We start from the raw sequence: 23970 nt of genomic DNA on the forward strand, positions 1-23970 counted from the left end.
TCCACTGACACAACGACCCTTTGGGCCCGGCCATGTGCCCAGTGTGCGCCCATCGGACCGAGGGCAGACAGAGCGGGGGGGGCTGCTCCGAGGGGGTGGGGGCCGGTAATGGGATGCGGCGGGGAGCGGAGCAGAGCGGGACGGACGGGACGGAGGGGACGGAGCTGTTTATTCTGTGCGGCCGGATCCGTCAGTGCAGCTCGGCGGGGTCCGGCAGCAGCGCGTCCTGCGGGAACCGGAGCGTCAGCGCGGGGCAACGGGGGAGCGGGGATAGGGCGGGGATAGGGCGGGGATGGGGCGGGGATAACACGGGGACATGGCGGGCATAGGGCGGGGATAACGTGGGGCGGGGCGGGCGGCGCTCACGTGCAGCGGCTCGTAGTCGGGGCCGTGTCCCCCGTACAGCGGGTTGGGGATGGCGACCAACGGGCGCTGGGGCCGGGCCCTGGCGCTGCGCGGATCCACGTTCCCCCGCGGGCGCTGCTCCTCCTCCTCCTCCTCGTCCTCGCGCAGGTCGGCCTGGATGGATGGGGGGGGTGTGGGGCTGTGCTTGGAGCACCGGGTCCCGCCCCGCACCTCCGCTCACATCCCCGCCCCCCCCTCACCTGCCGGTACCCGAACTGCCCGTCCCGCCGGCTCCGTTTCACGCAATACGCGGTTCCCGCAGCGGCCGCCCCCAGCAGCGCCACGCACAGCGCGGACACGGCTCCTGCGGCAGCGCCGGCAGCGCGAGACCCTGCGGCCACCTGCGGGAACGGGGCGTCACGGCGGGTGGGGATGGGGGGTTTTGGGGGGGTTTGGGGGGTCCTGGCGCTCCGCTCCCCCCCACTCGCCTGCTCGAGCTGCGCCGCGGGCGGGGGCAGCCTCAGCGGCTCGGCCAGGACGTGGATGACGCCGTTGGCGGCCGCGATGTCCCACTGCAGCACGGCGGAGTCGTTGATCCGCGTGGTTTCCTGCTGCGAACACAGCGGCGTCGGTCTGGTCTCCCCGCGGCCGGACCCGCAGCGCGGGGGGGGGCAGGGGGTGACCTGGCCGAGGCCGGACGTACGGAGCGCTCGGTGCCGTTGCCCGGCGGAATAACGGACACGCGGAGGTCGCGCCCCGCCCGGGACGGGACGGCGGTTCCCTCGGTGAGGTCGGAGCTGAAGAGCAGCAGAGCCGAGACGTGCAGCTGCAGCTCCTGCCCGGACAGTGTCTGCGGGGAGCGGGCCGGGATGGACGGAGCCGGGATGGACGGAGCCGGGATGGACGGAGCCGGGATGGACGGAGCCGGGGCCGCACGGAGCCCCGATGCCCCGTCGGGAGCCGCGCCCGCCCCGCGACCGTACCTCATTCTCCGCGAAGCCGGAATTCACGGGAACGAAAAGCGTTTTGGGAGCGGAGCCGTCGGACAAATAGGCGAGAAACTCCAGCCCTTCCGCCGAGCCTTTGGCGTAAGCGAGCAGCAGCTGCAAAGGATCCCGTCGTCAGCGCTGCGGACGGACCGGGCCGGCCCCGACACGGCCCCGCTCCCGGCGCGTCGCTTACGGAGTAGAAGGTGGAGAAACGCGAGTCCTCGCTGAGCACGTCGGGCAGGCGGCCGCGGCACCACGTGCCGTCCCCCACGAAGCCGTCGGGACACGCGCACGTCACGTCTGTAAGGGAACCGATGCGCCCCGCAGGGTCCGGTACCGGCCCGGCTCCCACCGCCCACAACCCGCCCCGGCGCGTCCCTCCCGCACCGCCCCCCGCAGCCCCCGCCCGCCCCGCTCACCCTTCTCGCGGTAGCAGAACGCGTCCCACGTCTCGCTGAGGTTGCTCCGGGGGCCGTAATCCACGATGCCCACGTGGTTGGAGCCGCAGCTCGGGGTGGGGAAGGCCGTGGGGTACCCGGCGGTGCCGTTGTCCATCCACCCCACCAGGCACAGGTGGAACCCCATCTGCGGGGAGGCGGAGCGTCAGGGGCCGGGGTCGGGATCTCTGCGATGGCCGCGCGGCCCCACATTGCAGCCTCCTGCCACCCAAAGGGCCGAGGTGTGCCCCATCCCGACGGCACCGGGGAGGCTCAGTTTCCTGGCTGTGAGATGCTGCCCCAGACCCCACTGCTGGGTCTGCAGTGGGCCTTGCAAAGGTGAAGGCAACTGGGGGGGCTGAGGAAGAGCCCAGCAGCATGGGCAACCTGCGTCCGGGGCACAGCACGTGGCCCATTGCCCTGCTGCTCCATTGCCCTGCTGCTCCATTGCCCTGCTGCTCCATTGCCCTGCTGCTCCATTGCCCTGCTGCTCCATTGCCCTGCTGCTCCCACCTGCTGTGCAGCCGCCAGCTGCCGGAACGTGGCCAGGGCAGCCCCCTGTGCAGCACACGCCTCCTGCGCCTGCACGTAGGTGAAGTCGTACTTCTTTCGGGGTGACTGCAGATGGAAAACACCCATGGTCTTATCTGCAAAATGGAGCCACAGAGCGTCAGCACAGCACCAGCACAGCACCAGCACAGCACCAGCACAGCACCAGCACAGCACCGCCCCGGCCTGCACCCATCTGTGGCCCCGCAGGCTCTCACCGTGGAAGTGCAGGTCGGTGCAGATGGCCTCCCGGTGGCACTGCCCGTTGCTGTCCAGGCATCGGTCCGTTGGCGGCACGGCCTCCTCCAGGCACTGGATCCCATCTCCGATGTAGCCCTTCTTGCACTCGCAGCGCCGCTTGTTCTGCAGCACAGAGGAGGGACGGTGACGCCGTCATACAAGCAGCAGCAGATGAGCTGCACTCCTGCAGGCCCGGAGCACTGCCACAGCTGTGCAGAGCTACAGCACGTGGCCTCCATGGGCTGGCAGCCTCTGTTCCAGCCCTGCATCCAGCCACGTGGGAACCCCCCACAGCATCGCACAGATCACTTCCAGCACAGCCGAGCTGCAGGGATGTGACATGTGGTTCCAGCGCTGCATCACAGGCCCGGCCCCACCTGCCCCACAGTGAGCAGCTGTGTTCCTCTGCAGCTGGCCTTCGTGGTCCCTGAGGGACCAACAACACCCAACAGCCCTGAAATGCCACGGCTGCGGCAAACCCTGCACCCATGGGGCAGAGATGGGGGGAGAAATGGCCCCAGCGTGACCCCAGTGGCAGCTTGGACCCGTGCACTGTGCGGGGCTGAGCACAGCAGGTGTGTGGTCTGCATGGCAGGGATGCTGCCCCATGTGGGCTGTGCTCACCGGCCCGGTGCTGATGCAGTGTGCGTGCTCGCTGCAGTCCCCATTCCTGCCGTCAGCGCAGCGGTCGATGGGCTCACAGCTGTAGCCATCCCCCCAATACCCCGCAGCACAAGTGCAGGAGACGTTGACTCCGAGCTGCGTGCAGGCAGCGTGCGTGGCACAGCCACCGTTGTCCTGGCTGCACATGTCAATGGCTGCATGGAAAATAGCGTTACCATCAGAGCACCGCTCTGCCCTGCACGGCACCCCCAGCACGGCCTACCCCATGGAGCTGCGCTGAGCCCCCACCTGTGCAGGCTCTGCCATCCCCTTCGTAGTGCATGTCGCATTCGCAGAGGTTGCCGGCGCGGCAGGAGGCCTGGGGGTGGCACGGCGGGGAGCAGGTGGGCTTCATGGCTGAAACAGAGTGCGGATCAGAGCCACGCTGTGCTCCAAGGGCTGCGGTGGGACGGCTGACAGCCCCACAGCCCCACTGCAGGTCGGTCAGGGGATGGGGCCGCTGCTCCCAGCCCTGGGCCGTGGGGAAGGACAGGGGTTGGCACCTCACCCAGGCGGACGTCGCAGCGCTCTCCAGTCCAGCCCTCGGCACAGAAGCAGAAGCCGTCGCCGTGCAGCCCCCCATTGCACACACCGTGCTCCGTGCAGTTACACTCTGAGGGACAGGAGCGCTGCTGTCACTGCAGGAAGGGCCACAGCCAGCAGCGTGGCAGGGCACAGCACACACATCCCACTGCCTCCAATCCCAACTGTCTGCTCCACACGTTCCCACGCAGGTGGGCACCACCCAAAGCCGCCGTTGCTCAGCACCCCCTGCCCTGCTCTGCTCCTGGGGCACAGCAGCTCCTCCGCTCAGGGCTCCTTCCCTCCCTGTGCTGGATGCACCCCAGGGCCAACGTCCCACCAAGCTCCCAGACGGGCAAACCAGGAGGAACCACTGAAGCCAGGGCCAGAGCACCAGCACCAGCAGCAGCACCAGCAGCAGCACCAGCTGTCCTGCAGCGAGCTCTGCGTGTCCCCTGCACGTCCCTGCACTGGTGCAGGTGTCCCACACTGATTCCTGTGCTCACCCAGCCACCCCTGTCCACCCTGCAGCCACCCCTGCACCAAGGCACCGCTGCAGCCTCCCTGTGCTCCCCATACCGTGGCACTGTGGTCCATATCTGCCCGGCGCACACAGCTCGCAGCTGGTCCCGATGAACGCCTGGCTGCAGTTGCACCGCCCCGAGCCGCCGATTTTGTCGTCGCAGGTCCCACGGTTCCCACACGGCGCCTCGAGACCCCCCGGGCAGGCTGCGGGCCGGGACACACGTGAGGATGCGCTGATGCGCGGCCCCGCTATGGGGCAGCACCACTATGGGGCAGCACCGCCCGCACGGAGCTGACACACACACACACACCCCGCCACTCGTGTCACGCTGAGCGGCCCGGGGCAGCCCACGACCTGGGGACGGGGCTTGGGGAAGAAGGTCGGCGTGTGTCCAGGCTGGACCCTGAGCCAGCCAGGAGCTGCGGTGTGGGACGCACAGAGCTGTGGCTGTGGCTGTGCTGCCTGCGGACGGACAAGCAGCGCCACTGCCCGCTGCTGCCCTCGGCTCCGGGGCTTTCTCCAAGGGAATCCCCTGTTCCGGGCTCCCCACGGTTCCCCATCCCCAGGTGGGGCTCTGCCCCGGGGCTCCATAGCGCTGCCTTACCCTGGCAGTCGCGGCCGTAGTGGTTGGCGCAGCACTGCGGGACCCACTGGGTGGAAACGCAGTTCCTCCTGCAGCCTCGTTTCAGAGGCCCCCTGGAAGAGAAGTGTCTTCTGAAGGGTTCCCACGGGGAGGAAGACCAGGACGGCCGCAATGGGTGGTTATGGCGAAACAGGAACGTGTTCCTGAACAGTTGGTTTTCGAAATAGTGGCAGCCCCAGGTTCCCCCCTGCGAGGAAACAGGCACAGCACAGGTTGCCACGTTGATCGCTGGACACCACGCCCCTTCCCCCTCGCCTCGACCCTCCCGTGCCCCCTGCCCGCCCCCACAACCAGTATTGGGGCTCCCTCGTGCGGGGGCTGACAGCAGCAGTACAGGGGACGCTCCTGACAGGACATTTTTAACACCCCACATCCCCACCCCTCCCTAAGCAGCCAGGCAGAATTCTTTGGCCATGGTGGCTCCACAGGGCCGCCCTGTGCTGCTCCAGGGATGGAGCTGGGCCTGTTACCCGCTGCCACCCTCACAGGGTCTGACCAGGCTGTGGTCCCCAAGCCCATGCTGCTCGACCCACCCTGCTCCACCAAATGGCACGGCTGAGCACAGAGCTCAGCACACACGTGTGTGCCTTCATGATGCTGCTAAGACACGCAGGAGGTGTTGTCAGCAGCCTTCAGCAGGATGCCAAGGTGCCAGAGGTGGGAGCTTTACCCGTTGCACTGAGCCAGCAGGGCAGGGCGGCTCAAAGCCACAGGGTCCACAGCTCTCCATCGATCCCTGTGGAGGGAGAAAGAAACCCCACAGCCACTCAGTATGGGCTCTGCTCCTCCCCTCCTTGCTGACAAAGGCTCAGCAGACAGCACGGATCCTCGTCAGCATCACCCCAAGTGCTCACCTGCAGCTCTACAGAGATGAACTCATCGCAGCGAGATCCCAGATCTGGAGGCTCTAACAGCCTGTCGATGCCATAAGCAATGCCCCCATTGAACTCCATGTGCCTCTGGATGATTATGGCATCACCATTTCCCACCAGAAGCTCTCCCTGCCAAAGGAAGAAAGCACCTCATGGTCCTGGCACATCCTGCACCCTGGCTGCACCACATTCTGTCCATTCTGGCTGGTGATTTCTCAGTCACCCCAAGAACTCTTCACAGCCTCCATGCTCACATCCTTAACCACCCAAATGCTGTTTTTCACAGCCACCTCTTTTAAGAAATGGTCTTTCCAGGTCATGGCAGCAGCAGGTTGGTGCTGCAATCAGGCCGTCACTGTGTGCATCTGCAGGGCCCGTGTGCCTCTACCCTCTCCATGCCATGCCATGGCAATGGGGCATCCCAGCTGCTGGGCAGCCCTGCTCCATCTTCCCCTCCCGCTGGTGTCTGAGCATCTGCTGCCCATGGCAGAGTGGGACCGAGCACCTCCTTCACGTACCACGTGGGTTCTGCTGCAGCGGAATGAGACGGTGGAGCCGTGCATGGTCCGTATGGACTCGACCTGGGGCATGTTACCAGCAACAATCTAAGAAGGAAAAGTGATCAATAGGATGGTTTGGGTTGGAAGGGATCTTTAAGATCATGTAGTTTGAACACCCTGCTGTAGGCAGGGACACCTCCCTCCAGCCCAGGTTGCTCACAGCCCCATCCTGCCTGGCAAAATATTGAGCAAGGTCGCTCTGGTGCAGCCATAGGCAGGTGTGTGAGCTGCGAGGCACCAGCCTCCTTGCTGTTACATTTACCTTTGTGTCTCTGATCATGTGTGCCTTGAGGTAGGAGGCCAGCATGGCCCGGTGCTCCCTGTGGTACAGCCACTCCTGCCTTTTCTCTGGGAGGGCATTAAATGCAGCATCTGTCGGCCACAGCATGGTGAAGGGTCTGTGCAGGGGGTTACTGATCAGCGGCAGCAGCTCCGCATCCTGTCCAATACAAGAAGGGATATGAAGAAAAATTCACAGGCCAAAATGGAATGTTCACGTGTACACAGCAGCTCCCCAGGAGGCAAGGGCTCACCTTCAGCAACCTGCTATAAATGGTGTACCCAAAGGTCTCTGCTGCTTCTGTGATGTTCAGCTGCACAGGGAAGGAAAACTGTCACCAAGTGCTGCCAGGACTGGGGTTGGGGAGAGGGGTTATCAGGGCAGCAGTGTCAGAGCTGCTGGGAGGAAGATCCCAACCCTGTCTTCACCCCACAGCAGTTCTTTGGGCTTCAGACTTACCTGTGAGATCTGTGAGGAAATGTTACGGCTCACCAGGTCCCTTGGAATGAGGATCTTGTTGATGAAATGAATGACCCCATTCATGCCAACGATGTCACTTGTGACCACTTTGGCTTCGCCATTGAGATAGATGCTATTCTGAGAGAGAAGGGATGTAAAGAAGTGCTCCCACAGAGCGCTGCCCTCTGAGCCATCCGCGGGCTTTCAAATGACAGCAAAAGTGACAACCTGTCAAGCAGGACAGGGAAGGGAATGGTGGCAGAGAAATACCTCTTTCTCGGTGATCTTTATCGTGTGGCCAGATAAAGATGTAAGGGACTCCTGGGCTTCCAGGTCACTCAACAGCAATTTCTGGCATCCCACCATGTGGTAACGAAGCAGCTCCTGGAGGAGACCTCTGCTTTTCCACTCCTCAAACTACAGAGAGAAAACAGGAATGCAGGGGAAATTTCAATCAACATCACAAAGGTTGCCCAACTCAAGAACATACGAGCACACTGTCCATGAGCAAGTAATGCCTATGATACACAGCTCTTGGGATTTGTTCCTCTACTGGGAGTATGGTGCCTGGGAAAAAAGCCGGGACTTGGGACTTGAGGTGTAAAGCTGCCCAACAGGACTTAGGTTGGTGGTGTTAGGAGCCTCCATCACACCAACACCAAAAAGCTGCTGGTTGAGAACTGCCCAGTTCATGGGGTTGTGGATAAGGATCTCTCCTCCCATAGGTCTCCTCTTCTTGGTGGGAAGAGGCCAATGGAAGTGGGACTGCAGGGTGTGGGGCACAGGGTAGGAAAAAATAGTCACTGCACATCACTGATTTGCATCTCTGAGGACTATAAGACAAGGCCTCCAGCAAGCATTTCCTTACAGCAGGAGCCATGCCCAACCCTGCCCAGAGAGGCTTTCAAACCTCATGCTGGTGGAGAATGGAGGATGCATGTAATGCTCTTCAGTGCAACCCCATTGCAATGATTGAAGCTTGCCAAACATGAGGGTGTCTGGGATGGGAGGACACTCACCGCTGTAGAGTTTCCTATGAAGTCTGCCCGTGGGACGAAGACAGTGAAAGGTCCTGCCCCACTGAGCTCCTTGTTTTTTTCTGCCTGTGGCAAGGAAGCATTTGTGGACAACAAACAGCAAACACAGTTCCAGTTAGCAAGACCCTTTGCAGAAAATGCTGGGTGAAAATTACAGGTGGAGGCAAAGCCATTTGTCACTGACCAGTATCATCTTAAAGAACACAGATGCATCTTCTATCCTTGCAAGCTCCTTAAACAAAGAGAAACAGCTGGTGTTAGCAGAGCTCCTTCCAAACAGCCAGCACTGTGACCTGCCCCTTCCACTCCAAGTCACTCTTCCACTCTGGTAAGACACTGGACACCAGAGCCGCCTTGCCCTCCCTCCCCTGTCAGCACTGTGGCCATGGAGGACATGGAGGTTACAAAGCAGGCAAGTGTTCACATCACGGCTCCCTTTGGAGCAAGGTTGCTTTACTGCAATTGTCACCCCAAGTCAGAACCCCAAATCTACCTTCCCTCCTACACTATGCACACACGGTGATATGAGACTACAGACCTGCAGCTCGTGCTCAGAGGGAGGTTTGCTGTGGGGCAGGAGGCTCAAACACAAAAGATGCTGTGCGTGTTTCTCACCTGATATACTTTACCACGGCAGGTGAAGCCATCTCCAACACTGTGCCAAGAGCAGGAGCAGTTTCGAGTGCCAGGGCCTGTGTATTTGCAGAGCCCAAAGGGACTGCAGCCTCCGTTGTTCTAGCAAGAAAAGTGAAAGGCTTACACTTCCAATTCTGAGCACATTCCACACTAAATGGATGCTGAGAAACAAGCCCACATGCCTTCCACTCTATGCTACTCTTCCTGCACTGCTTGTCCCAAAGGAGGGACACCCCCATCCTAGTGCCATATGGCTGAGATACTTGCAGGTCATTGTGAGAAGCAGTAGAAACCAAAGACTCCATGAGATTCCTTATGTGTAAAAAGGCAAGACAGCTGGCTCTAAACAAACATGTCAGCCCAGTCTTTGCTTTTAATTGTTGGGTACAGGAATGCTTCAAGGCTGTGACCTTCACGCTGGTAATAGGAAAATGCAGACGAACCTGTTCACACAAGTTGATGGGGTTGCATCGTTTCACACCATCTCCACTGTAACCAGGAAGGCAGTTACAGGCAACCTGGAGGGAAAACGTGCTTCGTCTGAAACTTGTGTGCAGCAAAGGAAACACAATGGCTAAACTGGATGGAAAATGTGCTGTTACATCTGTCCCACACTCCATTCCTTCATGAAGAAAGTCATGTTTGTGTCAACAGCCATAACCTGAGACTACCTCCAACCTCTGGTCAACAGAAAGTATCTGCTTTGGAGGAAGCAGCAGGCTTCCCACATCCTCCCCAGGCAACTGTTCTTTGTGGGAAGCAATAATTACAATGCCAGCATTGCCATGGAAAGGACAGTCTTTGGGAGAATGACACATCTGTGCCAACTTACATAGTAACGCTGCCCTGACATCCATCTTATTACTCACCTTCCCTGGGCCTGTTTTAACACACTCTGCGTTGGCGTGGCATTCCCCGCTGCTTTCAAGACAAAGATCAATTTCTGCAGCAAAACAATAAGGCCACATTATTGCTGAGGGCTGCCCAAAGAGGTGAAGTGACAGTGAGGACCGTCCCAGCTTCAGAAACACCCTCATGGCAAATAACTTGCAAAAGCAAAGGAACAGACAAGAAGTGCAAGTTTGATTCTTTGCACACATGGGTCTTCAAGCCATGATGAACTTGCCCCCTGCAAATGCCACGTCCATCTGAGCGTGCTTGGAAGGATAGAAGAGGGCTGGACTCTCCCGCAGCTCCAGCCTCACCTTGGAGCACCACGGAACATTGGCTGGCCAGTGAGACAGGTGCTGAGGGCAGCCAGGGCCCCCTGCATGTCTCTGGGTGGCACTGAGACAGGGCAGCAGAGACCACATCACTCCTCAGGACCTGGGCAGGTTCTGAGCACAGCCCTGCAGGTACATATGTACACACAGAGAAATGTGTGCATGCACCCCATCAAAAGGCAGAAATGGTTGAATCAAGATCAGCCACTGATTATTGACTCTGAAACAATGTCTGCATGAACAGACAAAAAGAACAATCAGGTTATTTGCTGATTTGATCTGAAATGTGAATTTCCCTTTTGCATGAGCCATGTCTTGCCACCATCACCAACACATGAACTGAGCACTCACCCCTGCAGAGTGTCCCATCACCAGCATAGCCTTCCTTGCAGACACAGGTTCTTTCTCCCGGGGACACTTTAGTACACACAGCATGTATGGAGCAGCCACCATGATCAATAGTGCATGGATCTATTTCTGTGATCACAAACAAAAGAAGCAGAACCAACTTAGAGCATCTAGGGAAGATAAACAGGGCCAGAATGATCATTCAACTTAACAAAAATCACATTGTCTTATTAAAATCCCTTTCTTTCTCAATGAAACTTCAAAAAGGGCAGAGCTGAAAAGGAACTACAACATCTACAAGTGTTTGGATTTCTCTGCTACAATATTATTGCTCTGAGCTACAATATTACTACTCTTGTCTGTGCCTGTTTGACACAGTCAGACTCCAGAGTAGCACCCTGAAATCCTAAAGCTTTTTGGCACAGCTGCTTCTTCCTGATTTCAGCATGGTCAACAATACAAGGAGTGCGACATTTTAGGGAATCAAAGCATTTATATTACAGGGATTAATGGCCAAAACTGCTGTAGCTTTGCCACTGCTGCTGTTGCACATGAACAAGTACAATCCACTCGTGCATTTCTCTCCATAAGGACTAAGAACTGCCCTGCTCCACCTGCCTGTCTTTTTCTCTCTCTCTTGCAAAACCTCCGTATGTGTGCACACTCCACAGATGTTGGCAAGGTTTAAATCTTGGCCACGTCTGACATACCCTCACAGTGCGTCCCATTCCCCGTGTATCCAGCAGAGCAGAAGCACACAGGTGGGGAATCTGCAGAGGCATTCAGGCAGCTGAAACAAGACAGAGAAAAACAACCACTGAGGACATCTTCTGATTTGCTTGGTCAGCAGGAAACACACTACACAAGCCTGGTATCTGCAAGCATTTACAGTGACCACAGGAGGAACATGCCCAGAGTTACTGACTTTACAGTACAAATCATCAGCCTGCAAGCATCACAGATAAGCAGCAAATGGAATCATCCCCAACACAGGATTAAATCCTGCGAATTCAAAAGGTCTTGCAGACCCCAAGGGCTCCTTTACAACTCATCAGCCCACAGAATTTTGGGGGGGGAGGGGGGAGGGGGGGGAGGAAGGGCAAGAGAAACAGAGAGGGTCTATCAGTGGCTTGATTTGCTGCATGACTAAGGGCAGACTTGGAGCTGCTTGGAGTCTCTGCTTTCTCTCATCCACACACATGGAATCTGTTTCCAAGAAAGATTTTGTGTTCAAACAAACAAAACCTTAAGGGAAAGTGGATGGGGCTCAGCACCAGAAAGACTGAAGAATGAAACTGACATTCATGTGCTATGAAAGAGCAGAAACTGTCTCCAAGCCCCCAGTGATGCCCGACACACAGGATCACTCTTCCATAAAGCATAACCAAGAATGGGTCTCAGAATGAGCCAGCCCCATGGCTGTACTTACTTAGCCATCTGATGGCAAGTGTTATTGCATAAGTCCACCTCAATTCCTGCAAGAGAAAACACAAACATGACTTGGCATTTCCAGAACAACACTCGCTGAGGATGTTTCTGCCATTTACAGCAAAGCTCCTTCCAAACATACTCCCTGTCATCCCTGATCGGTGATGGGGCCTCAAAACTGCTAGGAGTGAAGCAAGGACTGAAATCTTATTATTCCATTCATACTGAGACCTTTGGGTTTGCTCCATTCAAAGTAAAACGTGGTTTTGTTTTATGCTTTACATTTAGATGAATAGGACAGCTCTACTCAGCTTCCATTTCTAAACATTCCTCAAACATTTGATGTCACACTCAAGTTTTGAGTACACACTCAAGCTCAGGGTGCAAACCTAAAGAGGATTACTCTATTTTCTCTGTCAAACCAGCAGCATTACACCACAAGCCCCATCATATTCACATACTTTCTTGGCAGGTTGGGCCCTTCCACCCAGGAAAGCAATCACAGCTCCCATCCCCTTGCAGTCCATCGTTGCATATGCCATTGACACAAGCACATTCTGTGGGGTAAGAACAGATGTCAAACCAACCAGGTCTCACTGCCATTTCAGTGTCTGCTCTATTCCTAATCCTGTGCCACTAGCTGCCACACAGAAAATGTTACGGGAGCATTGGCTCATGTTCCTTTGCTGCCAGATCCCAGTGCCTGGGAGCAGATCACCTCTACTCCCTGCAGCTTGGGAAGCAACAGGATGAGCAGCAGAGCAGGGGTTGCTCCTTCAAGGATGAAAACGAGGCTACAAGTGGCTGACCACTTGTACTCAACTCCCACGACCCTTCCTTGGTGGCCCACCAGCTGTGGGCCTGTTTCAGAGGTTGTAAGTCTGCTTTTCTCTCCTTGAGAGCAGAACACGAGCTGTAAAGTACCCGTTACTGTCACCTGATTTGCAGTCAGCTCCATACCGGCCCACTTCACACATCTCACAAGCAGTGCCATGGAATCCTTCCAGGCATTGGCACTCTCCGCTGCCCTCGATGCCGTCCAGGCATTCCCCGTTCCCGGAGCACCACTGGCCTGGCTTTCCTGGGCACATCTCACACATGTGTCCGTAGTAGCCGGGACAGCAGACAGACTTCTGGGAACCAACAAAAGCAGGTTGGGGTGAGCTGGCTGTTGCAGCACAGATGAAGCAGCAAAAACATGTCCCCCAGGCTCACAGCCTTACTGTGGAAGATTCTCTGCTCCCTTAACTATGCAACAGACATCACTTCTGACAACAAGTGAGAAGGGCAGCTGTATGCAGGTTAGGGCAGAGTGACACCCTCATGCAAAGGCCTCATGCAAAGGATGTGTTTGGCTGCTTGAGCAATGCTGGTCATTTGGTGACACAAACACTGCACTCCATGCCCATCCAGCTTATCTCCTGCCCGTGTCCCATCACTGTGATACTCCATTGCACAGAGAGAGGCTCTGCCAGAAAACACTTTGGTTCAGAAGCCTCATTTCACTGCTTTCTCTCTGCATTCACCCACAGAGGGAGGCGACCATGATTGGACTTTGTTGGATAATACAGGTGAAGAAAAACTTAATTCAGGGAAGAGAGGCAGAGGTGCCCAGAGGGGGCTGTGATGAATGAAGCTCTGCCTGTGGACATGCTACATTTCCCACTGCCTCTGTCCCTTCCCCATTTTCTATTCCCACCAGACTTCCCAGGGTGATGTTTCAACAACCAAGAGGGGTCAAATTCACACAAGCCTTTCTTTTACCATTTCCTCTTCAGGAATGTTCTCCCAGTTGATGTTTTCACAGAGCTGGTGAGGGCACCGTAATGGTGAGACCTGTTCCTCACTTTGGTTTGGCTCCATTTAGTCATCAGTTACTCAGAAGGGCACACGCACAAGTGAAATACCACCAGCCATGCCTCATTTCCTTAGGAAATCTGGCTATAAACATTCAACTCCTTCTTTTCCTCTACAGCACAACCCAAGGTAACGATGCCAGAGCAGCAGACACAGTCCCTCACTGCACAGACATTTCCGTTAGCTTTTTCCCCCGTGCCCTCTATCTCCAGGATGGGGAGCAATGCCCAGACGGTCTCAGCCTGCAGCGGCACACGCTCAGCCAGGATGTCAGCTCAGCACAGGCTGTGTTTCCACAGCTGTGTTTAATGCCCTACTCGCTTTTATCAAAATGAATCCAAACCAAATGTTTTTCTTACCAGAGAAACTTTTGCACAAGTGAAATGGCAGCCCATGTCCCCAGAGCGCAGCTGACAGCGAGGGAGATTCTTGCTTCGTGGAAATTCCTGCCAATGTAAGTAACGTACATACAGATAGCAGACACTGCAGTACTCAGACACTGTATATGTTCTGACACATACAGCAGTGCTCCTGCTTAACAGAGGAATTAATCTTTTAACCTTCCAGGGACAGCACTAAAACCCGGATATCATGGGCTGGGAGCAGTGAGCCACCTCTGGGCCTGGCGTGAGGTTGCCCACAGCCTGCCTCGTTACCTGACAGATCTGTGGTACTCATGTCAGCATGAATACTGAGAAAAAGTAGCTGGCAAAATTTTGGCATAGAGTAATGATCAGATGTGGCTGCGAGGCAATTCATGGCCAGCAAAGAGATGAAATGGTGACTGTGTTCCTCTCTGTTCCTCAAAGCACTATCAGCAAACAGTCTGTGAGATGCCACGTGAACCAAAGACTCACCACAAGAACTGATCCTGGCGGACACTTGATCCCCTTCTCACATTTGCCGCACCTTGACTGGGCACAGAGAACAGGACAAGTCACATGTGTGCCCTCTACCTTTGTAGCAGCAAGACTCTACTCCTGGAATACAAATGGTGCTGTACAGGCTGCTGGCCGGGACAAATACACTTTGATCTGGAGAGCAGACTCAAAACACTGAAAGAAGAAAAATCACAGTGCCTGATCCCCATCTCCTGGCTGCCGCCAAAGGCTCCACACAAGGTCTTATTTCTGGCACTCTGGCAATGAGACTGCACCACTAAGCAAAGCAGAAAAGATAATACATTATCGTCCTCCTGAACCTCTCAGCCGAGGTAGGAGTGTCTGCAAGCCTGAAGTTCCTGCATGCAGTTCTGCCTCAGTCTGACCACTAAATCTTCAGATGGCCAAAAGCCACAAGGTGGATGGAGGCTGGACTTTGGTCATGACTCCCACGTATTTTGCAGGGGAACTTGTAGCCAACAGACTGGAAATCATCATTACCCTTTGTATTGTGGTGGTGTTGGCGGTGCAACGATTCTTCTGTATCTTCAGGACCTGTGAAACCCCGATTAATACTCCATTCCTCGTCTCAAAGAATTTTCCATCCAAAGGAATATTATTGACAAACTTCTGCAAAGGAGAAGGAAAGGGCTGAGATGATAATCTTCAACTCTTCTGCACAATGACTGACAGACAGCCACAGTCTGGAACTGTAATGGTGTCCAAAACAGATATGGGTGCATCAGAGGCAGAACAGTCTTCCCTCCTTACCTGGGTGCTGTTTTGATAAAACATTAACCAGTAGGAGAGCCCTAACATGCTGCTCTTATGGACTCCACTTCTCAAATCTGTTGGCAAGAGTTTCTCTCCCAGTACAACGTGGAACTGCACTGTCTCATTGTCCTAATCCACAAAAGGAAAAAAAATGAAATAAAAAAGTCAAACGATAGGACTCCTGACTTCCTAGACTACTGTTCAGTCAAAGGTATGGCATAAGAAGAGTTCCTAAGCATTCTCTAGTAGCTAATTAAGACCGCAGAGCATCGTAACTACTGATCACATGAGGACTGATCACACCTTGATGGTTCTTTCACTGGATGAAGCCACAGAAGTTTTTTGGAGGCTTTCAGAAGGTTTTAAATTGGCACATACATCTTGGCTCGAGTTTATGATCTGACATTACGTATGTCCCTGCAAATTTTGCAGTACATGTTGGTGCTGCTTACCAACTGTGTCACGCCGGCAGCACGGCAGTACTCCTCGATGGAATTATTTCCAGGAACAAAGACTGTGTATTTTTCAGAGGACTCAATCTTTCCAATGAGCTGGTATTGCTAAAAAAGGCCACAACAATGATATTAGTAATTACACCTGTACTTACTGAAGCCAGACTACATGTGAGATCAATTACAAAGGCAATAGCACTAGAGGAAATGCTTTAAAAATGGGGATACAGCTTCTGTTCAGCCACGTGTCTGACTGCTTGCTCCCTGTGCTAACCTAAGCACAGTCCCTTGATTATTGACAAGCCTCCTACCAGCATATGGTTGCCTGCAGTACACTGGTCATCTTTCATTGTAATAAGATGACACAGGGACCCAACTGCAAGTATACAGTCCTTTGGCTGCTAAAAAGATCTTCCCTAGAAGATCACTTTGGGATGGTAGGAAACAGCTGGTCTTCCTTTACTCCCCAGTTGGTCAAAGTTTAGGCCTTCCTGCAAAGGGTCGGTTGGGCACCTGCTGACACGTGTTCTGACAACCACAATAGAGCTGCTTACCTCTAGCAGCTTCTTGAACGTGCTGAATGAGGCAACCGCATCAAGCTGTTTCTGCAGCCCTGGAGGACTGGGTGGGATGTCTCCTAAAGGCGGCAACAGAACCTGCAGAAAAAAACAAGCTCATCAGCAAGTTTGCACAAGAGAGTCTGAAGGAAATAATTTCTGCCCTGCTTGCAAGAATAGCAAATAGAAATGGCCTCATTTGGCACAATTCTGCAAGTCTTAACTCTTCTATTAGCCAAGAGAAGAGGAACTCCCTTCCCACTTGTCCCAGAGATATATATACTTAAAACAGCAGTATACAGGAAACATCTGTCAGAACCTTGTGACAATCAAGTGTATTTTTGTCATTATTGTTCTTTCGTACTGTCCATATATACGTTATTCCTTGGCTCCATCTCAGATGTTGCAAACACCAACTTACTTGCTATAATGTACTTCCCAGTGTGACACAAAGCAACATACCTTGCTGAGTATATGAATGATGCCATTGCTGGCAGGGATGTCACTGACAACTAGGCTTGCATTCTGAATGGTGGATACCTGCAAAATTATCAGAGAGAGAAGCAAAAGCATCAGAAATCACCGGGCACGTGCAAACCAGACACATTGTTCAGGGCTGCACACAATTAATGTGGGTGCAGTTTTTAGAAGGTTCCTTTGTTGGAATCCAACAGTGACCCAGCCAGGTTCTCCATTGGTTACAGCAGTTCTTGAGAGGCTTAATTTGATGCTGGCACATGCTCATTATAGAAGAAACTCTTACACCACTCTCAGTGTTTATCTGCCATCTGGTCCGTGGGTTGAGGGTGGGTAATTCTGTCCTGTTGTACTTTTTGAGATTTTCATCAGTGAAGACACCTTCAAGAAAGTGGGCCCTGAAGGGAATGCAGGCAGATAAAGAAGCGGTGAGGGTGCTGGTCGTAACAATGGGGAGATCAGGTCATCCCACCCCACATCCACACATCTCTCACATGAAGTAGGCAAGTGTGTGGTGAGAATGATGAGGAATTACTCACCATGAGGATGGCCTTACACATCCTTGTGACAGGGAAAATCTCTCCCTGCACATACATGAAAAATAAATCCACTTCCAATTGCCTGAGCTCTGTTACATTCCAAATACCTACTATATTATTTGCCCTTTATGCATTTAACCACGTTTCTGTGTTTATGTCTCCATAACTCCTTCCTGAGCACATACAGTTTTGTTATCATTGTCAGGCATGGGAAAGCAAAGGCAGGACTCTCCTCATACCTGACTAAAAATGGCAGCATGTACGGGGTCAGCCAGAAATCTTTCTCACTCTTGTTCAGGCTTTTGATAGCTTCCTCTGATGGCACCAAGGCAGTGACATTGATTCCTGCTGGGATGCTGAAGAGAGATTTCTGTTGTCGAAAGCACAAAGATGATCAAATAAGATGTGCCAGTACCACAACTGTTCCATCAAGTATAACCCACAGCCACCCTGCTTTGGCAGTCCTGGGGGATGGACGTGCAGAAAGATGCATGCAGTGTTTGCAGAGCAGGTTCTCCTGCCATGTGGTACGAGTGCTGCTGGCAATCAAATGGTACTTTAGCCAAAACACCAGACACCTGTTTGCCGAGGAGAAATCTGCAGCTTTAAGCTCTACTTGCACATTTCAATTACTTTTCAAATCCTTTCAGTCAAATCCATAAACTCTTTTTGAACGCTGAGCATCGCTTTTAGAGGAGGGACTGAAATTATCCCCAGCAAAAGCTGCACATGCAGCTGAACAAAAGGCTCAGTGAGATGCCACACATCACTGCGTGTTTCCACAGCCTTGTTCCATCATAAAATCCAATGTTTTCTACATGCTACACGGTAACAATTTCACCTTCACCGTTGTTTTGTTTTTCTCTATTGGAAAGGAAAACTGGAGTTGCTCATCCTATAACAGCAGTGTTCACGCTGACTTTACTTCTACAGAGCTTACCCATGTGGACATCCCATGGCCGTTCTTACCTTAATCCAGTCATAGAAGCCTGCAAAGTGGGAACTCCTGGCCAGCTCCTTCCAAAGAGAAACAACAGAAGTGTTACCTCCACCGAGCACCAGAGCTGCAGCACTGGGAGTCCCAGGGCAGGGCACAGGAGCCCATTCATCAGTAGTGACTTTGGCATTCCTTTCCCACCTCATACCAGTAAAATAAAGCCAAACTCTAGCCATTAAAAATGTGTATATCCTACCATTGAATAATATATATTCCTAAATAAGTAAGTTATTTTCAAGTTGTCTGCAATTGATGCTGTTTATCAGGGACAGGGATTGAATCCACAATGGACTTTGATATTTCTAATAGCAGAAAATGGGCCTACTTAACTCTGACCTGAAAAAGTTTCCAATAGAGAGCATTGCACAGGACAGACAGGGGTGAAACAGCCTGGAAAGTACTGCCAGTGATTTGTTGAACACATTGGCCTTGGTACCACCGGCATCCCTGTGGTCTTGGGCAAAAATGAACTGCACTGTCTGGTGCTGGGAGAAGTCAGCTCAGGTAACAGAGAAAGGAAAAGGGGGAGGGGAGGAGGGCTGTTTCTCACCAACCTCAAAAAGACCTCTGATATTTCTTCTTTACTCACTTTCAGAACATCCCCATAGCATATCATGCCATCTCCAACATAGCCTTCAGGGCAGGCACAGGACCTCTCCCCTCCTCCAAGGGGTACACACATGGCCTGCAAACACAACAGAAGGAGAAACTGGAGAGCAAACATAGGTTATGCAGCGTTATACTGACCTAGGAATCAAACACTGGCCTCCCACACCTGGGCTAAAGGAGCACACACAAACATTTTCCTCCTGTTGCCTTTACATGCCACTGAGTTTATACCTTATGCATCAAGGCTTAGTTGATTGCTTTGGGTTACGTGAACTCACAAAAATCAGAGGATCTCCTTAGGCAGATCAGAGATTCAATCTTTATAACACCTCAGAGGCGTGCCAGCAGGGTGATATAACATCAACTCCTGCAATACTCTGGATGCTGTGGCTGGAAACAGCTGTGACAGGTAACAGAGGAACCTTCACTGCCATGCTCACCTCTTCAGCTACTCACCATGTCATGGCAGCCACCGTTGTCCATGAGGCACGGGTTGATTGCATCGCAGTTGTGGCCATCGCCAGCATAACCTCTCTTGCAGACACACTTACTCTGCAGGAAAGAGACATTTCAGATCTACGAGAGCATCTACATTTGCAACCCAAAATAGTTATTAGGCAGCAGTATCTATTCTTAATTGATTTTTGCAAGTACCAGTGCCCCGCACAAATAAGCAGGTTTTGCTGCTGGCCAGCCCAGTTTCTACCTTCATTCAGCAATCCCACAGGGCAGCTTAGGAAACATACATCCACCATCAGCCTGCTTAGCACAGCCCATACCTGACCAGGGCCGATATAAATGCAGTCAGCATTGATGTGACAGTTCCCTCTGCTCTCCTGCATGCAGTTGTCTATAGCCACACAGGCCTTCCCATCTCCAGTCCATCCCATGTTGCACTGGCAGGTGGCATTGCCAGGGCCAGTGCTGGTGCACAGGGCCTGCAGGAGAAGGGAGAGAAAAGCATTATACTCAGCAGAGGAGAGGAAGGAGTGCTGTGCAAATGCAGAGACAAATCTCCTCCATCAGACTAAGGAGAGTTTCTGCATGATCAGCTCTGATTGCAGCACTGGGGATGGGGGCTGGAAGCATCTTATCCAGAAATGGCCTAGAGGATACCATCATGGTGATCCTGGACACATCCTATGTTTTCAGAAAGCTGGACACTTGTGTTTAAGGTGGCTCAGAACTCCTGGGGCATTCCCTGCCACCCCATAAGGTTCTTCCGTTACAGAAAGAATATTTCCTGAAGAGGAGGAGCCCAATTTTCTGCCCGGACATGGAGGCGACAATGACTGCAGCTCTCTTATCTGCAAAGATTTACTGTGTACCCAGTGCTATCCCATTTCCTTCTATGCATTCCTCTTACTGAGGGATCGAAATCACAATACAATCTGACCATTTGGTGGTTGTTTCCATTGTGCAAAACCACAGCTCTTTACTAAGGATGATTAGACAGCTTTGGAGGTTAGAGAAATAGGAGCTGGAACTCACAGCCAAGCTATTGAGTGAACACATACTGAGAGAGCACTGGGAGAAAGGGAAAACAAAACAAAAACCTGTGCAGCTTATCTCTGTGGCTGCCAAAACATGTGGACAACCAGCCAACTCCTCCCTGGGGTGTTGCATTTGGCCACCAAACAAATGACTGACCTTCTTACAATGACTGTCTTGTGGTAGCTGCTATTATGCCCCACCTTACAGATAAGGAAAGACAGGCACAAGAGCAGCACCCAACAAATCAGAGCGTCCTGGATCCCTGCTCTGACTGTTCAGTGCACAGTGCACAGTGACTTTCTGCACATTCTAATAGTCCAACCCCACTCACATTCGGAGAACAGCCTCCTCGTTCTGGCTGGCTGCACAGATCAATGGGCTGGCAGGAAAACCCATCACCTTCATATCCATCCATGCAGATACACCTTAAAAATATACGACAGCAGTGAGCAAAACAACAGTTTGAGCCTCGCAAGCAAGAGCCTAATCTCTACTGATGCAGGTTGACTGCATCACTTGAGCTGTGCAACAGAACATACATGTCTATACAGTATATGTCTGTACAGAGACAACATGAACACCCGAATGTGTGTGTCAGACAGACTGACCTTGCTGTGTCATTGAGGCTGCAGACAGCGTTCTGGTGGCAGTACTGGGACAGCCCACTCGGGCCACAGTTCTTGGAGGTCTTGTCACAGAATTTCCCAGTATAGCCTTCCTTGCAGGACCAGGATTGACACACACCCCCACTGCCAGGCCTGTTGTCACACACACCATGGACACAGCCACAGTCTGTCAGGGATATGGAGAAAGATCAGTAACTGTCAAAGGTCCCGAAGCCACCACACCAATGGCGTATGGTAGATTCTCATCTTTCCTTCACAATCCTTTGCAACATCAAATGATTATCCCTGTTCTTAACAGACAGGTGCCAGCTAAGAGGCATCCATCAAAACAGCAAGGGAACGGAACCTGGGACTGCTTGGGTCCAAGAGGAATACGCGCTTCTAAAGACAGGCTCAACCTTAGACCATCAAACACAAGGTCCTTATTAACTGGGACAGGAAAATGTCTTTTCTTTTTTACATTTGTCCAGTTTCCAAGACCTGTATTAGCACTGTCATATTAGCCATTCTTTCTCTACTGCTGTTTGACAGGATACTTGCAATGACATTTCCATCACTTCTTTCACAGAACCCTGAATACACAAAAACCTGCTCTCTACCTTTGCCCCACATTTTCCTCTCATCTCTCTCAGAATGACCAACCTTCATCGCAGTTCTCGCCATGTTTGTTTGGGTTTGAACAGATGTGGCAGGCTATTCCTTTGAAACCTTCAAAACACTGGCAGTTGCCATTCCCATCTATGCCATCACTGCACTGGAAAGAAACAAAATGCAGAAGATACAGAAACTGAGCAAACGAAGGCAAAGCCCAGGTACTGATGTTTATCAAAGGCACTTTTGACAGCTGCAGTAAAAAACAGCACTTTGAAGAGTGGTGGTAGAAGTACAGAATCCCACTTAGTCAGTGCTGCTGCAAAAGCCACAGCATGATTCATATCAGAGCTGAAGGGCTAATGCCCACTGATGAGTACCTGCCATCCGCCTCGGATGTTCCGTGGCCAATGCTTTGGGCTTTGGCCTGGAGCACCAATCCAGAATTACGCTTACCCAGAACAACTGTTACCATAAGGAAAATCACCCTGCATTGCCACTCCAGAGGAAATAAACAAACTACTCTCTCTAACCACCCTGACTCAACTTCTCATTGCAGCACAGCAGGATCTTTCATACTTACATTTCCCCGGCCATAGCATGGGTTGGTGTATCCCCCTGGGCACGGCGTGCAGTCTGGACCAAAGAATCCTTCGCAGCACCCAGGTTTCTGAGACAAAAGCAAAATCCTTAAAGCATTGAGAGACATAGAATCTATTGCCTGGGGTTGTCCTGCTCTCACAGTCCTCAAATCCAGGTCCTCCTTCCTGTGATCATGGGCTATATTGAAATAGGCTGTCTCATTTGTAATCTGTGTTTCTAAGAACACCCATAATTAGATCATCAAGTTCAAACATCAAATTTAGCTTTAATTCTGAAAGTGTTTTCCAAAGATACATCTCTTTCTGATTGCAGCCAATTCTTTTCACAATAAACCAGTACTTTTTGTTTGGGTTTGTTTTATTTTTATGGCTTTTTTATGCCAACCTTTCTCTGTACTTCACCACTAATATTGTCCCACTTGCTCCTTGTTTATCATCACTCAGTACTTCTTTTGGAGGGAGGCAGCAGTCCTGGATTGCAAACCTTGTCACAGTGACCAACAAAAGAGGAATCCCAAGACAAACATCCGTCTGCTGTTTAATGAGACACCCTCAAATCTGTACAGTTGGCACTGGGACAGCTTGAGAGTTGCAGTCAAATATGAGGTCTGTAAACTCTACAAGAGCCACTTTTCTGATGCATCTGACAGTGCTTCATAAACAGGATGCAATCACTTCACAGCTTATGGCACTTTCACTATGCTCTGCTTCCTCTGGGAGACATGGTAAAAACAGGGCATGCAGAGAACACTGCATCATTTGTCCTGTGGCTCCTTCTAGCTTGGCTGGTTGAAACTGGTGTGCTTTGTCATATTTATTTAATGTACTGGAGCTGAACTGAGCTGTTTTGTGACATTCATAGCAGACTAGTGCTGCGTTTTGCTCCTCACCTTCCAAAGGAGGGTGTGCAGCCAGCCCACCTGCTGGGCCTGGGGACAGACCTTTGCATGGGACAACCTGCCCTTGGCTCCCACCCCACCCTGGCTCAACTCAAGGAGTTGGACTTCTTCTCCGTGGATCAGGCAAAGCAAAGCTAAGCTCCTTTCAAGGGGTACAGCCTTCCATCACACTCACCACAATGGTCTGATTGCAGTACCGGGCACATCCCCTCTTCAAGACATTCAGTCCTTGTGGATCATGGACGTAGACACATTCTTTAGGGAATGGTGTTAGTTCCTGTAGAAACAAATCAAGTCAGTGCTGCCTGGTTACATCCGCTTGGGAACCTTCCTCTCTGCTCTTCTTGCTGCAGAGAGCAACTGCATCTGACCCTGAGCTAAGGAAGTTCACAAAGGAGCCAAGGTGAACACCATCCCAGCACAGCACGCCCAGTTTGGAAGGAGGCAGTGAGGGCTTCCTCTCACTGCCCTTCTGTTCTAACAATAGTATCTGTGATAAAGGAGGGGGCACAAGCAGGGGGAAAGGGTGGGGGAAGGAGCTGGGGGAGAAAGAGAGAGGAGGAAGTGGGGGAGAAATAGAGAAGAAATGACAGAAATACCCAGAAATAATCACCATTTCTCTGCTGCCAGGTGGGCAAACACTGCTGTTGAGGGCCTCACAATCCACACATGAGCCCTGTTAAGAAAAGAAGAGCGGAAAACTTCATCTTCCCAGTGAATCCCTTCCCCATGCCAAGAATGACACTGAGCTACTGTTCCACTGAGTATCCAAAACATCACATGTGTCAGAAGCATTCTTAGGAGGGAGTTTCCACACTCTGAAACAGGGTAAATTTATTGCTTAAATCTATAGTTATG

At 52.6% G+C, this 23970-nt stretch overlaps 1 protein-coding gene across 7 annotated transcripts in view; it reads right to left on the reverse strand.

Annotated features, from left to right (window-relative positions):
* Positions 1 to 152: 152 nt before the first annotated feature.
* Positions 153 to 23970, reverse strand: part of STAB1 (stabilin 1) — a 40479-nt gene continuing 16661 nt past the window's right edge. For 3 of the 7 annotated variants that reach the window (XM_032447300.2, XM_085517190.1, XM_015874421.3), the window contains 51 exons: positions 23726 to 23788; positions 23288 to 23389; positions 22195 to 22281; positions 21663 to 21774; positions 21003 to 21186; positions 20726 to 20819; positions 19680 to 19838; positions 19357 to 19452; positions 18881 to 18976; positions 18264 to 18311; positions 17534 to 17664; positions 17042 to 17153; positions 16741 to 16818; positions 16276 to 16377; positions 15722 to 15829; positions 15267 to 15398; positions 14997 to 15125; positions 14472 to 14528; positions 13974 to 14060; positions 12695 to 12890; positions 12219 to 12314; positions 11759 to 11804; positions 11040 to 11119; positions 10333 to 10458; positions 9628 to 9701; positions 9202 to 9276; positions 8738 to 8857; positions 8307 to 8354; positions 8105 to 8188; positions 7356 to 7502; positions 7086 to 7223; positions 6880 to 6939; positions 6609 to 6785; positions 6305 to 6391; positions 5769 to 5915; positions 5585 to 5650; positions 4876 to 5101; positions 4325 to 4474; positions 3732 to 3836; positions 3473 to 3580; positions 3185 to 3378; positions 2539 to 2683; positions 2285 to 2418; positions 1754 to 1919; positions 1528 to 1634; positions 1329 to 1448; positions 1049 to 1195; positions 834 to 956; positions 606 to 746; positions 367 to 519; positions 153 to 226 (listed from right to left, as the gene is read on the reverse strand). In XM_032447300.2, coding sequence (XP_032303191.2) covers positions 191 to 226; positions 367 to 519; positions 606 to 746; positions 834 to 956; positions 1049 to 1195; positions 1329 to 1448; positions 1528 to 1634; positions 1754 to 1919; positions 2285 to 2418; positions 2539 to 2683; positions 3185 to 3378; positions 3473 to 3580; positions 3732 to 3836; positions 4325 to 4474; positions 4876 to 5101; positions 5585 to 5650; positions 5769 to 5915; positions 6305 to 6391; positions 6609 to 6785; positions 6880 to 6939; positions 7086 to 7223; positions 7356 to 7502; positions 8105 to 8188; positions 8307 to 8354; positions 8738 to 8857; positions 9202 to 9276; positions 9628 to 9701; positions 10333 to 10458; positions 11040 to 11119; positions 11759 to 11804; positions 12219 to 12314; positions 12695 to 12890; positions 13974 to 14060; positions 14472 to 14528; positions 14997 to 15125; positions 15267 to 15398; positions 15722 to 15829; positions 16276 to 16377; positions 16741 to 16818; positions 17042 to 17153; positions 17534 to 17664; positions 18264 to 18311; positions 18881 to 18976; positions 19357 to 19452; positions 19680 to 19838; positions 20726 to 20819; positions 21003 to 21186; positions 21663 to 21774; positions 22195 to 22281; positions 23288 to 23389; positions 23726 to 23788 — 5799 coding nt within the window. In that variant the 3' untranslated portion in view covers positions 153 to 190. Of the gene's footprint in view, positions 227 to 366; positions 520 to 605; positions 747 to 833; positions 957 to 1048; positions 1196 to 1328; positions 1449 to 1527; positions 1635 to 1753; positions 1920 to 2284; positions 2419 to 2538; positions 2684 to 3184; positions 3379 to 3472; positions 3581 to 3731; positions 3837 to 4324; positions 4475 to 4875; positions 5102 to 5584; positions 5651 to 5768; positions 5916 to 6304; positions 6392 to 6608; positions 6786 to 6879; positions 6940 to 7085; positions 7224 to 7355; positions 7503 to 8104; positions 8189 to 8306; positions 8355 to 8737; positions 8858 to 9201; positions 9277 to 9627; positions 9702 to 10332; positions 10459 to 11039; positions 11120 to 11758; positions 11805 to 12218; positions 12315 to 12694; positions 12891 to 13973; positions 14061 to 14471; positions 14529 to 14996; positions 15126 to 15266; positions 15399 to 15721; positions 15830 to 16275; positions 16378 to 16740; positions 16819 to 17041; positions 17154 to 17533; positions 17665 to 18263; positions 18312 to 18880; positions 18978 to 19356; positions 19453 to 19679; positions 19839 to 20725; positions 20820 to 21002; positions 21187 to 21662; positions 21775 to 22194; positions 22282 to 23287; positions 23390 to 23725; positions 23789 to 23970 lie in introns of those variants that run through there. The other 4 variants (XM_032447301.2, XM_085517192.1, XR_014934890.1 and 1 more) reach the window with 4 other exon arrangements.

Source organism: Coturnix japonica, chromosome 15 (assembly GCF_054131305.1).
Source record: "Coturnix japonica strain WE chromosome 15, WE-NBRP24, whole genome shotgun sequence".
NCBI lineage: Eukaryota > Metazoa > Chordata > Aves > Galliformes > Phasianidae > Coturnix > Coturnix japonica.